General features: G+C 59.5%; 2 protein-coding genes across 2 annotated transcripts; both read right to left on the bottom strand.

Annotated features, from left to right (window-relative positions):
* Window positions 1–2,019: 2,019 nt before the first annotated feature.
* Window positions 2,020–10,848, bottom strand: LOC118649329 (collagen alpha-1(I) chain-like). The gene is made up of 4 exons (XM_036296228.1): window positions 10,804–10,848; window positions 9,899–10,101; window positions 5,439–6,363; window positions 2,020–4,571 (listed from the first exon to the last, which is right to left on the bottom strand). Exons 1-4 carry the CDS (start codon window positions 10,846–10,848, stop codon window positions 4,551–4,553), a joined length of 1,194 nt encoding a protein of 397 aa, XP_036152121.1. The 3' UTR covers window positions 2,020–4,550.
* A 1,371-nt stretch (window positions 10,849–12,219) lies between these two features.
* On the bottom strand, window positions 12,220–12,887 carry LOC118649386 (ATP synthase subunit delta, mitochondrial-like). Its single transcript, XM_036296385.1, has one exon. The coding sequence runs from the start codon at window positions 12,670–12,672 to the stop codon at window positions 12,220–12,222; it is 453 nt and encodes a 150-aa protein (XP_036152278.1). The 5' UTR covers window positions 12,673–12,887.
* Window positions 12,888–13,119: the final 232 nt, after the last annotated feature.

Here is a 13,119-nt window from a genome sequence, read left to right as displayed (position 1 = left end):
ACATGCTCAAGAGTTTATGTTGCCGGAACCGGTTTGGCTCAGTGGATGGAGCGTCGGCTTGCGGACTGAGGGGTCCCGGGTTCGATTCCGGTCAGGGGCATGTACCTGGGTTGCGGACACATCCCCAGTGGGAGGTGTGCGGGAGGCAGCTGATTGATGTTTCTCTCTCATCGATGTTTCTAACTCTCTATCTCTCTCCCTTCCTCTCTGTAAAAAATCAATAAAATATATTAAAAAAAAAAAAGAGTTTATGTTGAAGGGCTGGATTGAATTTGAGTTTGGGATCTCTAAGAGACAAACTTCAGCAGAACTTAAGGAAGAAGCTGGTAATGGTCAGAGTTTCCTGAAAATGGAAGACACTGCCAGTGAGAGGGTGAGACCCTCATCATGGGAGGGCTGTAAGCCCAGGCTTGGGAACAGCTGAAGGGAACAAAGCCCGGGGGCCTGGCTCAGTGGTTGAGCATCGACCTATGAACCAGGAGGTCACGGTTCAATTCCTGGTCAGGGCCCAGGCCCGGGTTTCAGGCTCGATCCCCAGTGTGGGGCATGCAGGAGGCAGCTGATCAGTGATTCTCTCTCATCATTGACGTTTCTCTCTCTCCTTTCCTCTCTGAAATCAATGAAGTATATTTTTTAAGAAAAGAAAGGGAAGAGAAACACTGATAAAAATGGAAGTGATGATTTCCAAGGCGTGGCTGAGACAAGTGTTGGCTCAAGGTCACTTGGCTCCTTCTTGGGGAGCCAGGACTCCCCTCAGATCTGAAAGCAGCCTGAGCAGCTGATACTGGGCTGCACCCAGGTCGTGGAGTCGGCCTGACCCACATGCAGGTCCACCCTCCTCTCCCCGGTCTATGATCTTGTCTCTGGGTGTACAGCACTTCCCCCCAACAACTCGGAGGCCCTGAATCCCAGGGAACCAGCGGGAGCCTCCCAGCCGATGCCCGCCATGCAGGAGGCTACTCCGATGACCTGCGTTAAGAGCCCGACTCCATCCCTCCCGGCAGTGGGCCTGTCTGAAACCTCGGGCCTCGGTTTTGTCTCTGAGATGAAGGTACAGCCACACCAGCCTCATCAGCTCACGTCAAGTCTCAGGCTCAGAGGGCAGCAGGTGTCAATCAATGCCTGGGCAGGAAGTGCCACGCGAGAGGACCAGGGAAGGCAGGCAGCCTCTGAGCCAGGCTCTTGGGGTACGGCTCTGCAGGATGGGGGCAGAGCAGGCCCGAGGGCTCCGTCAAGATCCAGCAGCGTGGCATCTCTCCAGAAAGCAGCTGTGTTTTGCTCTGCAGAAGACAAGCTTGTGTCGGAAAAGGAAGGGACACTGTCTCATCTGACAATTCCAACAACAGCTCTGCCATTGCCGTGGCTCTGCACCGCCCGAGCCTCAGTTTCCCCATCCTTTCTCACCTTCCTCCAAGGCACAGTTGTTCCCTGAGTGCCTGCCGTGTGCGGGGAACCTCAGTGATCAAAGCAAAGCCAGTGCCCCGTGCGGCTGGCCCTGGAGCGAGTCCCTGCGATGCTTGCTTCGAGGATTAGCACGGAGTAGCGGCTCTAACAACGGTACTTGCTGTTTTGCTGGTGGAGCCGTCTAACGTGTATGGATCCTCCTTGGATACTCCAAGTTCCTCCTCTTTGTGCTGTGACTTCAGAGCCTGACCCTGAGTCAGAGGCTCCTGCCTCCCTCCAACTGTTCAAGGGCTTCCTCCTGCCCCAGAGAACTGCCTCCAGCCCCTGCTGCTGGGCCACAGGGACCAGCCCCACCCTGCGTTGGGGCAGCATAAGTGTGACGGAGAGGCAGGTGGGGGTGCGACCACTGGCCGAGCTGGGGTTCCTGATGAGAGGGGCTGGGTGGGGCCTGGGGGTGTTCCACAGAATCTCCCTTCCTGGTTTCAAAGCTGGTCTTTTTTTTTTTTTTTTTAAATCCTTACCCAAGGACATGTTCATTGACATTTAGAGAGAGGGGATGAGAGAGAGAGAGAGAGAGAGAGAGAGAGAGAGAGAGAGAGACCGATCAGTTGCCTCCTGCACATGCCCTGACTAGGGCCAGGGATTGAACCTGCAACCTAGGTATGTGTCCTGACTGGGAATCGAACCTGTGACCTTTTGGTATGTGCAATGACACTCCAACCAACTGAGCCCCACTGACCAGGCAAAGCTGGTCCTTCGTGAAGGGGGTAGGAATGAGTCAGGTGGAGAATGCAAGGAAGCACATCCCCAGCTGCGGGAACAGCCTTTGCAAAGGTGCCGGGCGTAGAGCTGGCGTTGGGATGCTGGGCTGGGGAGACGCCTGGCGGTTGTTCCCCACTTAGGGAGCCTCAGCACGTCCTGGAGTCGCAGCCCTGGATGCAGAAAGCTCTGTCTGGCCGCATGTGGAGGGCCTGGGGCCAGGAAGCCCTGAGGAGAGGAGGGAGGTCCCTGACGCTGCCCAGAGCTCCCACAGCGTGGCCAGCACCACGCCACAACTGGCCACCAGAGGGCGCTGTGGGTCAGCAGGCCGGGGAGACCTCGGCTTCAGGAAGGTGGGAAGGAAGGCGCAGCTGTGCCTGTGGACTGTCTGCGATGTACCTGAGCAGGTGTGGCACTCCCCGTGCCTGCACGTGGCTGTGTGGACGTAGGTTTACAGGGGTCCGTGGGGCTGGGACTATGCCAAGGTGTGTGAATAAGCAAGAGAGCACAGAGGTGAGAGCAGGGGCCCCAGCATCTCCCACTCCTGCAGCCGCACTGTCGTTCCCCTACAGGCCATCCATCTCAGGCGTGTGCTCCCCAGACATCCTCAGGGCTCCTCCGCAGGTTCAGGCTCAGCCTCCCTCCCAGGGAGGCGTTTTAGACCTCCCTCTTTAAAGTTACAGGCCCCGCCCCACCCATCCATGTCCCTGTCTCCATCCATATTCCTTTCCCTCCTTTTCTCCATAGGAATTATCATCCTCTGGCAGACTGCTTGCACTTGGGCATTTTGCTGGGGCTCACCCACTAGTCCGTCACCTCCGGAGGGCTGGGAGTTGTGTCTATCTAGTTCAGTGTTGTGCCCTCGTACTAGGCACACAGTACGTGCTCAATAAATAGTTGTTCAATGAATGAATGAGCTTCCCCGATCCTGGGTTCAGGCCACCCTCTCTCCAGCCCTCTGTCACCCCAGGTCCTGCCCCTCAGCTCACACCCACATCAATGCTTGGTTACACCCTCCCTTTCCTCCCACGCCTCAGTTCCCTGGAGTCTGCAGAGAGGGGTGTTTGGGACTTTTCTTCTCAGAATCAGGGTAAGAGCAGCTGTTGTGACCGTCAAATGCCCTCTTGGTTTCTGAATGGCGGTGGGGTCCCCCGGCCTCACTGTACTACTTCCAGGCAGAGGGCGGCTGGCAGATATTGCTGCAGTAGCTGAGAAACAGCTCTCCTGTGGTGCTCCCCACTGGCCCTCCTGTGCGGCCCCTTTCGTACCTACAACCCTTTCTAGGGAGACTCTAGCTTCTTTGCCTGAGAAGCTCCTACAGATCCTTCAAGGTCTAGTCTTAAAGTCCCCTCCTCTGAGGAGCCTTCCCTGACCTCACCCAGGTGGAGTCTGGCGTCTTCCTGGGACTCTTGCTCATGCATCTATTTATAACACCCTCATGGAGTTTTGTAATTCTTGGGCTGTCTGTCCGGCTCCCTGACTAACCTTGTCAATGTCTCCAACTGGAGGGCCTGTCTGAGTCATATGGGTGCCTGGGAGGTCAGCATGGGCCTCGAGGCATTTCATCGATATCTGTGGCATGTTTCCGTCCTTCCTTTGTTTATTCCTCAAATATTTATTAGACACCTTCCATGTGCTCGGCCCTGGGCTGTGCATCAGGAAAACCGCAGAGAATGAGTTGGCAAGATTCCTGCCCAGGAGGGGCCCACAGCGCAGCGGGAGAGAGACTGGCGCACGGTGCCGTGCGGAGAATTAACGCTGATCTGGGGAGTGACTAGGAAGGCCCGTAGGAGAAGGCCTGCAGGATGGCAGGGAACCAGCCCCAGGAGTGACGATGAGAGAGGGTCGGGGAAGATGTTCCAGCAGAGGGGACAGCTTGCAGGGGTGGCGGCCCTGCATCAGGACCTGGATTGGTATGTGCAAGGGGCAGCAGGAAGGCCCAGGAGCAGAAGGCAGGGGAACGTGGCAGGAGTGGGAGTCCGACTGGCCGGCAGGACCTGAACCCAGAAAGCCCACCGGGCCCAGCTGGCAGTCCTGCCAGGGGAGCTGCTCCTGGTGCCCACCTTCAGATGGAGAAGCAGCAGGTCCTGAGAGGAAGCGAAGGCCCAAGGCCGCAGAGCCCATTCGGACGGAGTGCTCTGGGCCACTCTAGACACCAGCAGTGGGAAGGCCAGCATGGCTTCCTGCAGGAGGCGGCCCGCAGTGTTTACAAACATTTCCTGGGCAGTTAGTGAGGGCCCGGCTGTGAGCCAGCAATTCCTCAGCCCGAGCTCAGGAACCCCTTCCAGAGAGGCCTCCTTGTCCCACGGGGCGGCACGGAGCTGCTCAGTGACTTCCCGTGAGTGGCCGAGTTGACACTGGAACCCATACCTGTCTGCATCCATAGCTCATGGTTTTCCACCCACTTCCTGGAAAGGGTAAGCAAGGGACACAGGAAGAGAAGGATAATTATAAGGTCTCCCCCTTATCTTATCTGGCCCTCCCCATCACTGTACTGGTGGGGTGGGGCCTGCAGGGATCACCCCTGTTTTACAAAGGGGCAAGCAGAGGTCAGCACCCCTGCTCCAAGCGTTTCCAGCGGGCGTTGGAATTTGCTTCCATCACGTGAGGTCCCTGGCAGGCCACACACGCATGCCTGCCCTAGGCACAGGGCTGGCCTCCTGACCTTTGCCAGGTGCTTCCTGCCCTCACTAGCCTGTAGCCTTCCATCTAGTCACCTGATCCTAGCACCGGACTGATCATCGGAGAGGACTGGCCCACCTGGCCATTACCCAGAGGAGCTGATGAGGCCCCAAGAGGAGAGGAGAGAACCAAAGGCCAGGGACAGCCAGGATGAGACCCTTTTCAAGGCTTGCTGAGTGGAGTCAAATACACTGAAATGCCATCTTACTCTCAGACTCAGTTTCCCCATGTGTAGAATGTGGGACAGCAGCGACGCAACCGTGAACAAAGATACATCTATCGGCTTCTTACGAGGTCCCACCGAGTTCACGCTGCATCCCCGCGGCTCACAGCGCCGTGCAGAGCAGGTCCTGGCGGACGTTTGAAGCGGGAGTGGGTGCCGCCTGCCGTGCCGGGTTTGTGTCAAACACGTACAAGTGTCCTGGGGAGCCCAGTGCCGTTCTCATCCGAAGCGCCAGGAGGCAAACGTTGGGGCTCGGGCTTTTCTGACTGGCCAAGGTCACCCCAGCTAGGAAGTGGCCGCGTCGGGATCTGCACTCCGGGGCGCACTTCAACCCCCGCCCCCGCCCGCCCGCCCGCGCGCGGCACCCTACCTTCCCGCTTCCCCACGCCCGCGGGCCCCTCGGAGAGCCGGGCTGTTCCCGGATGACGCACTCGGGGGGCCGCACGCCCGGCAGGGAGCCGGCTGACGTCCGCCGGCCGCGCTCGGGACGAGGTCCGGCCCGGGAGGGAGGACCGGCTGGGGGCTGGGCTTCCAGGCGACTGGCGGGCGTGAGAGGGGGAGGAGCCGGGTTCTGGGCCAACGGAGGGCGAGGATGGTGCTTGACAGGCAGGGCCAGGCCGGCGTCTGATAGGCTGGGGCCGGGCCCTGGAGACGGAGGGGCCTCGGTGTGAGGGGCGGGTCGTGCGTCGCGTCTTCCGCCCCGGCCCCGGCGCCGCTCAGTCCCTCCCGCGCCTGTCACTGGGCCGCCGGCGCCGCCGCTCCCTCGCTCCGCCGGCCGCGCTCCTCCGTCCCGGCCGCCCGGCCGCAGCCATGCGCCTGCTCCGCCCGCGGGGAGTCCATTGCCCTCGGGACTAGTCCCGCCGCCGGACCCGCCGCGCCATGGAGTCGCCCGCCCCGAGCCCGCCCGCCGGCGCGCCCCCGGCCAAAGGTAGGCGCCGCGGCCCGCCGCTGGCTTCCGCCCAGTGCGGCCCGGGCGCGAGTCCCGAGCGTCCGCGATCCCTCCGGCCCGGCCCGGCCCCACTCCGGCCGGGGGCCTCCCTGCACCCCGATGCAGGCCTCGGTTCTGCACCCAGGCCCAGGCTCCGGCAGGATCGCCTCTTACACCCCCACACCCGCTGCAGGTCGGGGACGTCACTCCGACCTTCTTTAGACGGAACTGCCCCGACAGGAACTGCCCCAGCCTGGGCGCCCCAGCTCCTGCGCCAGCCCCGTCCGCCCCTGGGTCCAGGGCTGTGTCCAGGCTGATCCGACGGCTGTCCCTCGGGCCCCAGCGGGGCTCCCTGCTGGCGATCTCGCTGTACTGTTGCGCCCCTCCCCATTCCTCCCCCCCCCCCCCCCCCGGGCTGCCCTGACCATACTCCAGCCAGAACGCCCATCCTCTGCCCCACTCTCGCCATCCGTGTAGGCCCCACTGCCCCGTCCCTGGCTATCTTGCGTCCTGTCCTGCATCCCTGTGTCCTGGGAACCTCTCCTGGGTCCCCAGCCTCCCTGACCACAACCCCCTCTTCCTCGTGCCGTGCATGCTTCTCTGTGCATGGGGAGCTCCCCTCCACCCCAGGCCCCAGGATCTCTAGAGCTGGCTGCTGCCAGCCCAGCCCCTGCTCTCTGGGGTGCTGGGCAGCTGCCAGCCCAGGGTGTTGGCTGTGCAGTGGGCTTGCTCTTGTCTTCTCCAAGGAGCCGGCTTCCTGGAAAGTTTTGGGAGGTGGTGACTGCCGTGGCAGCAGGATTTGTCATGTGTGTGTGTGGAGGGGGGCGGGGGGGGGGGGTGAGCTGGAGGGTGAGAGGGGGATTTTTCTGCAGGAAGAGGAACGTCTGTTTTTGGCATGTCGGTGTCTCAGCAGGCTGGGTTGTGTGGGAGATTTCCAAACTGGATGTAGCTGTAACGAGTGAGCTGCCTCCCTCCAGCAGCAGGAATGCCACTGGGCCTCAGTTTCCTTATCTGTAAAATGGGTGTAATCACACCTCCCTTCTCGGTACTCTGGAGCATCATGTGACATAGTGAATACTAACACGTTTTAAGCAAGAGTGGGCGATGAGACCATAGCGTGGTGTCTGGTGCACAGTAGGTACTTAGGAAGGAATGGTTGCTGTGCCATCTGTCTTATTACCATTGTGACCTTTTTCTTTTTTTCTAGAAAGGGCTCAGCCTGTGGGGTCGAGGCCTTGCCTCTGCTTGGGCTGAGCTGCAGAGTTGTAGGTGGGGAAGACAGGGAGCCACTGGCACTGGGTGGGCCTCTTTCCCCTGGAGGGGCCCAGGCAGGGGGAGGGTATGCAGAGTCCAGGAGGGGCTGTGGTGGCTGGGAGCCAGGGCCCAGCCGGAGGTGGGCAGGGTAATTGCCTCTTACGTAAGCGGGAGTTGGATCCCTGACCATTGCCCAACCTCCGTGAGTAACTCCGGAGGCACTCGAGGGGGTGGTGGCTGGGAGGGACTTGCGCTGCAAACCGTGTGGAACTCAGGATCCAGGAAGCCAGAAGCTTCTCCACCCGGAGAACTGGGACATGAGACACTTCTCTCCAGCGCGGGGCCCAGGTCTGGCTTGGTCAGGACAGGGGGACTCAGGACAGTCCCCCGTGTCACATTGACATAGTGGTTCGTGGGCGGAAGGAAGAGGTTGGGAGCAGTGGTTGTTGGCGGCCCTTTCAGATCTTCCCGGCAGGGAATGCATCATCAAATCAGAGTTAAAGGCGCAGCTGTGACAGGAAAAACCCTGCGGGGAGGCAGTGCGGGATCCCGTGCTGTGCGACTTCAGCCCTGGCATTGCCCTCCCTGAGCCTCTGTGGAGAGGACTTTTCAGGGTGTGAGTTCAGGTAGCAGATGATGTTGGGGGGGTTAGATGGAAGGCCTTCCCCAGCGCCCAGGGGCCCTGCCAGCCCTTCTGGGGTCTGTGAAAGGATGTGGGGGGGAAGCTACATGCCCCCTCACCAACATCCCCAAAGCTCCAATTCCCCGAGCTGTTCTCCCTGTGCCAGCAGCTCTTCCATTTATCCTTCATGGCCCCAGTTACAGGTGAGGAGACTCAGGCGTTGAGGGCCGGGCCCGAGGTCGCAGCTGTGACAGATGGAGCTCAGGTTCTGCCTGCTCCAGAGGCCTCCCCAGGGCTCCTCTCCTCCTGTGCTGGGTGCTTGAGCTGAGCTGGGGGACACTCCCCTCACCAGTCATATCTGTCCAGCGGGTGTCTCCTCCAGGCCATGCCCACCCTGGAGGTGGCTAAGCCAGAGGTGATGCCTCTTTTGTGCACAGCCCTTCACAGCCGGCACGTTTCTTACTCACTGCCGTCCCGCCCATTGGACAGATGGCCAAACCGAGGTCAGCTCGGGGTGTGTGGCTAGGCCGAGCCCACAGAGCTGCGTCCCCCCTCTCCTGGGCACAGGCCCCAGTGTGGTGCTCCTGGCTCCTCAAAGGGATTTGACCGATACAGGGTGTGGCTGGCACTTGGCCTTGGCCTCTGAGCTGCCTGCCCTGCAGGGGCGCCCGGCCTCCTCGCCAGCAGACTTCTCCGAGAGGGTGTGAGGCCCGGCTCCCTGCGGGGCTTCCTCACCCACGTGCCACCTTTGGCTGGAGTCAGAAGCCAGAGGCAGCTGGCACTGGGCCAGTGGCAGGAGCACGTTCTGTCTGCGTGGTCCTGGTTTGCTGCCTTAGTTACATGTGTCCTTGGTGCCACACATCCTGCCCCTCTCCCTCCGCGCCCTGAGGGCCCCCACCGGGCACTCCATGGTTGATCTTCGTGCCCCCTTCCCCTCCCTCCCCCCCACGCCAGGTGCACTGAGGATGCAGGGAGCATGTCTGTGTCCTGCCCTGTGTTCTGGGGCCTCCACCCCCGTCGTGTCGTGTGCCTTTCCAGCCGTTGGAAGACAGGAGGGTGGCACCTTGGGGACTTCCTCCGCCCCTGGTGTGACGCACAGGAAACTCTCAGCCAGCCTGGCCTGGGGCCTGAAGGGAGCAAAGTTCTCAGTTGCCTGTGTGGGGACAGAGCCAGGGCCACGGGAGCTTCCGGTGGGTGAGTCAGCGGGCACTGGGCACTGACTCACCTGCCGGGCATGCCATCCCGCTGGGTGCTGCCATCTGGGGGAGACTGAGCCCAGCCTCGCAGGCCAGCTGCTGGCTCTGAGCTGGGCAAGGGGGTGGCTCCCTTCTTGGACCTCAGGTTGGGCGGGGACCCCCCCACCCCTCCTGGCGCTGTGCTAGCCCCGCCCGGGAACCTCCTCTGTTAGGCAAGTGCCCTGCTTCCTCTTGCTCATGGAGCAGGAGCAGGTGGTGGCACCTCTGCAAGGGCCCGGGGGCTCTCAGGCCAGACGCACTGCTGGGGGCCCTGGGGGCTGAGGAGCAAGGCGTGCGGGTCGGCCTGAGCTCGGGGAGACGCATGTGGAGAGGGAAGGTGCCGCAGCCAAAGCTCAGCTCAGCCCCTTTCACTGTGGGGCGTGGGCCACGGAGTGTCCGGTGCCTTCACTGCACTGCCCCCTGGGCCCACCTCTGTGAGGAGAGGCTGTTTCCTCCCCTGCAGAATGGGAGTGGGGACCCCGCCTGCCGGTCTTGCTGGCAGCCACACAGATGGCTGCAGACGTTCACTTTCTTCTCGCTGAGTGTCAAGCACGGGACACAGCCAGTCTGTCCTCTCCCTGTAGAGAGCCTGGACGGCGGGCAGAGCCCAAGCTTGGGGGTAAGAACGAGCCTGTGCTTCCAATTCTGATTGGTTCCCTTGCTTTCTGACTTCCTCACATGGCCTCTCTGACCCGCCATCTCCTCTTCGGTGAAGTGAGGTGAGCACCCTCCCTCCCTTGCAGGGTGGTGATAAAGATTCCAGGTCATCTGTCACAGGAACGGAACGGCACCTGTGGTGACTTCCTTCCTGCAGCCGCTTGTTGGTGGTGAGCACACAGGGCTGGGCCTTCTGGCGGTGGGCTTGGCAGGCGGTGACCCATGGATGGTCGGGTGCAGGGTCCGGGGATGCAGCCAGAGGTGCAGGCTCTTTCGCACTGGTCCCCAAGCTGGCGCTGGGGCTCCCGTTGCCTCCTGGGTCTTCTTGGGAAGGGCCCTGGGAGCAGAGAGCAGCGGGTGCACAGGTCTGCCTCTCCCGGAGCATGTAGGGGAGGGCTGGGGTGGGGCACTCAGGAGGACAGCCTCCGAGGCCGGCCTCGCCGTTGGTAGAACAGAGCTCTCTCTGCCCGGGGAACAGAAGGAGGTACTGGGGATAGTAGTTCCGAAAGCCAGACCAAGGCCAGGTGTGCCAGGCGTCCTGAGGGACGTAGGGCCAGGCTGGCCGCAGAGGAGAGCGCTGGGGGCAGCATGAGGACACCCCTGGAGCCCCTCCCCGCAGGGTGCTGACTGTGGTCTCACAGCGTGGGGAAGCTCATCCCTAGGAAGTTGGTATTGGCCTCGTCTTGCTGACCATAGTGGAGGGGGCAGCACTGAGCTGTGGGATCTGAGTTGAGGTGAATGCAACATCAACAACAACAACAACAAACCCGAAACAAGAACACAACACCACCCGGGGTCCTTTCCACCGTGAAAATCATGAGCCCATGTCTGCCTTCCATCTCATCTTCCTGTATTTGGCATCTGGTTTCACATTTACATGTTCAGTCATCGTGACCGGTTGGACTATATAGAAAAGCCCACAGGACAAGCATCGAAGGACCCATAACAGCAAGCAGGTCAGGAAGGGCAAGCAGTGGGTGCTGAGGTCAGTGCCGAGCCACAGCTGCCCAGGCCTTGCTGATGTCGGGGACGGCTCCACCTGTGACGCCCATGGCTTCTCGTCCGCGAGGAGCCTGATGTCCATGGTAGCGGAGGCGAGTGTCAGATATCCATTGTGAGGAGGTGCCTGCTCACTTCCAATGAGGTTGGACAGTGTATTTCACTTGATAACAGGCGGCAGTCCATGGGTTTTAGCCTTTCTGCCCTTGAGCTCGCTGAGATGAGGCAGCTACTCCTGGGCATGTTCTGGAAGTGCCTCTACCACACCTGGGCCGTGGCGCAGGTCTCCTCTCGGGAACGCCAGCCAGCAGTCCTTCTCTCTGACTTCAGTCCCGCATGAGCGCATGGAGGAGTGCGAACACCGGGAATGGGAGCCGGGAATGGGAGCCGGGCAGCGGGGAGCATGGAGCGGCTGCCTGGGTTTCCCATGGTCCTGACGATTTGTCGTTATTGTTGTCTTATCACTTAACCTTTAGAAGCGTATTTCATAGACATCAAAGTCAGTTATTAACATGGACTTATTTTTGTAAAATCCAAGCAAATAGAGACATGTATCTTTTACTTAAACCAACAGACAAGCTAGCTTTTATTTCCCAAGGATTAATCTTAGATTGCATGAATATGAAAAGTATTTGAGTTTATGTATCTGTTTCTGAGAATTTTAGAATACCCAATCTTACAAGCACTGCCTTTACATTCATTTTACAATGTCATCCAGAGGGATAAAGTGCTTTCTGTTCACAGCACATGTGTACACACACACAGACACAGCAGAGGACAGTGGGATCCAAATTCTGTTTTGGAGGAATTTACAATTTATATCTGTCCTTGGCAAGTTAAGTTCCAAATGACCTTCCCCCTTTTAAAGTAAGAATACCATTTTTAATACCTCTAAGAATTGGGTTGACACCTAAAAGACATAGATTGATTCATTTATTTACTTTAGTGCTCTCTCTCTTTTGGGAAATTCTTTTATATAGTTTTACTTTAGGTTAAAAGAGAAGGTCTGTTTAAGTCTGAGATAGCCTCTAATAGTTTCTTTTTTGGGGGGTCCCTGGTCTTTAATGGGGTGCACACTGGGGACAAGCTGTCCAGAGAAGGCATTAGGGAGGCGAGGTCTCTACAGCACGAGAGTGGAGGGCAGCAGGGCAGGTTGGAGGTGACAGTCCCCACCAGAGCAGAGTAGGGTTTCAGCTCACCCCTGCCACCAGGCCTGGGCCCAGTGGGTATGCTGTGGGAGAAGCTAGCGATTTGCTGCCCCCTGGTGGCCTCATTGGCAAGGATGGCTACCTCCCCAGAGGGGTTGCCCCCACCCTCATACTGGACTCATGAGAGCTGGTTCCAACCCCTGTCCCACTCTGGGCCTTGGTTTCCCCGCTGACACTGGTGAGGAGCACGCACCGCCTACTCCAGAGCCTTCACCAGGGCTCCGTTGGCCTCGGTTCAGATTTGGATATCAGCCCTCATGGCCTCGCCGGATGCCCTGACAGCTCGATTGTGCCTTCTCCAAGTTTGCCTTGGCCGCCCCCAAATCCAGCATGTCCAGCGGCACAGCCTCTTCAGCCAGTAACTGAACTGATGAGTCAGCGTTCACTGTGCCCGAGCCGCTGCTAACGAAGTATTTGGAGGTGGTGCCATCCTCAGCATGAACAACAACCAACCCTGGCCGCAGGACCTGCAGGGTGGGCACGTGGGCTGCCAGGATACTGAAGGCTCCTGTCTGCGTGGGCACATCCACCTGCTGGACGATGGCGCCATTGAAGAAGACCTGTGTGGGAGAGGCGAAGGTGACAGACATTTGTCCCGGGCCCACGGCAGGGGCTGGGGCGGCCGTGGCCTTGGCGTAGGCGCGAGCCTGGCGCACGAGGCGACCCAGGCCAGGGCGGCGGAGCAGCGCAGCGGGCAGCATAGCAGCAGCAGCACGGAGAGGACGGTGGTCAGACTCGGGTGGTAGGCGGGCAGCCTGGAGGGCGAGGAGGACGATGCGCCTCTAATGGTTTCTTTTCATTCATTCTGTCTGATGTTGGCTGACTTTTTCTAGTTGTGTGTGCAACGTAGAAGCATCAGGGACCCTCAGCTCAGCCGCCTCAGTGCTACGGGAGGCTCACTGTCGGGGCCTTGTCCACTGGGAGACATGATTTCTGTGTTAATTCTGAGACCTGTAGAGTCTAAACCAGGAGTGGGCAAACTTTTTGACTCGAGGGCCACAATGGGTTCTTAAACTGGACCGGAGGGCCGGAACAAAAGCATGGATGGAGTGTTTGTGTGAACTAATATAAATTCAAAGTAAACATCATTACATAAAAGGGTACGGCCTTTTTTTTTTTTTTAGTTTTATTCATTTCAAACGGGCCGG

The sequence above is a fragment of the Myotis myotis genome, unplaced genomic scaffold (genome assembly GCF_014108235.1).
Source record: "Myotis myotis isolate mMyoMyo1 unplaced genomic scaffold, mMyoMyo1.p scaffold_m19_p_29, whole genome shotgun sequence".
NCBI lineage: Eukaryota > Metazoa > Chordata > Mammalia > Chiroptera > Vespertilionidae > Myotis > Myotis myotis.
Note: the sequence above shows the minus strand (reverse complement) of the source record. Positions and strands in the feature narration are given on the sequence as shown.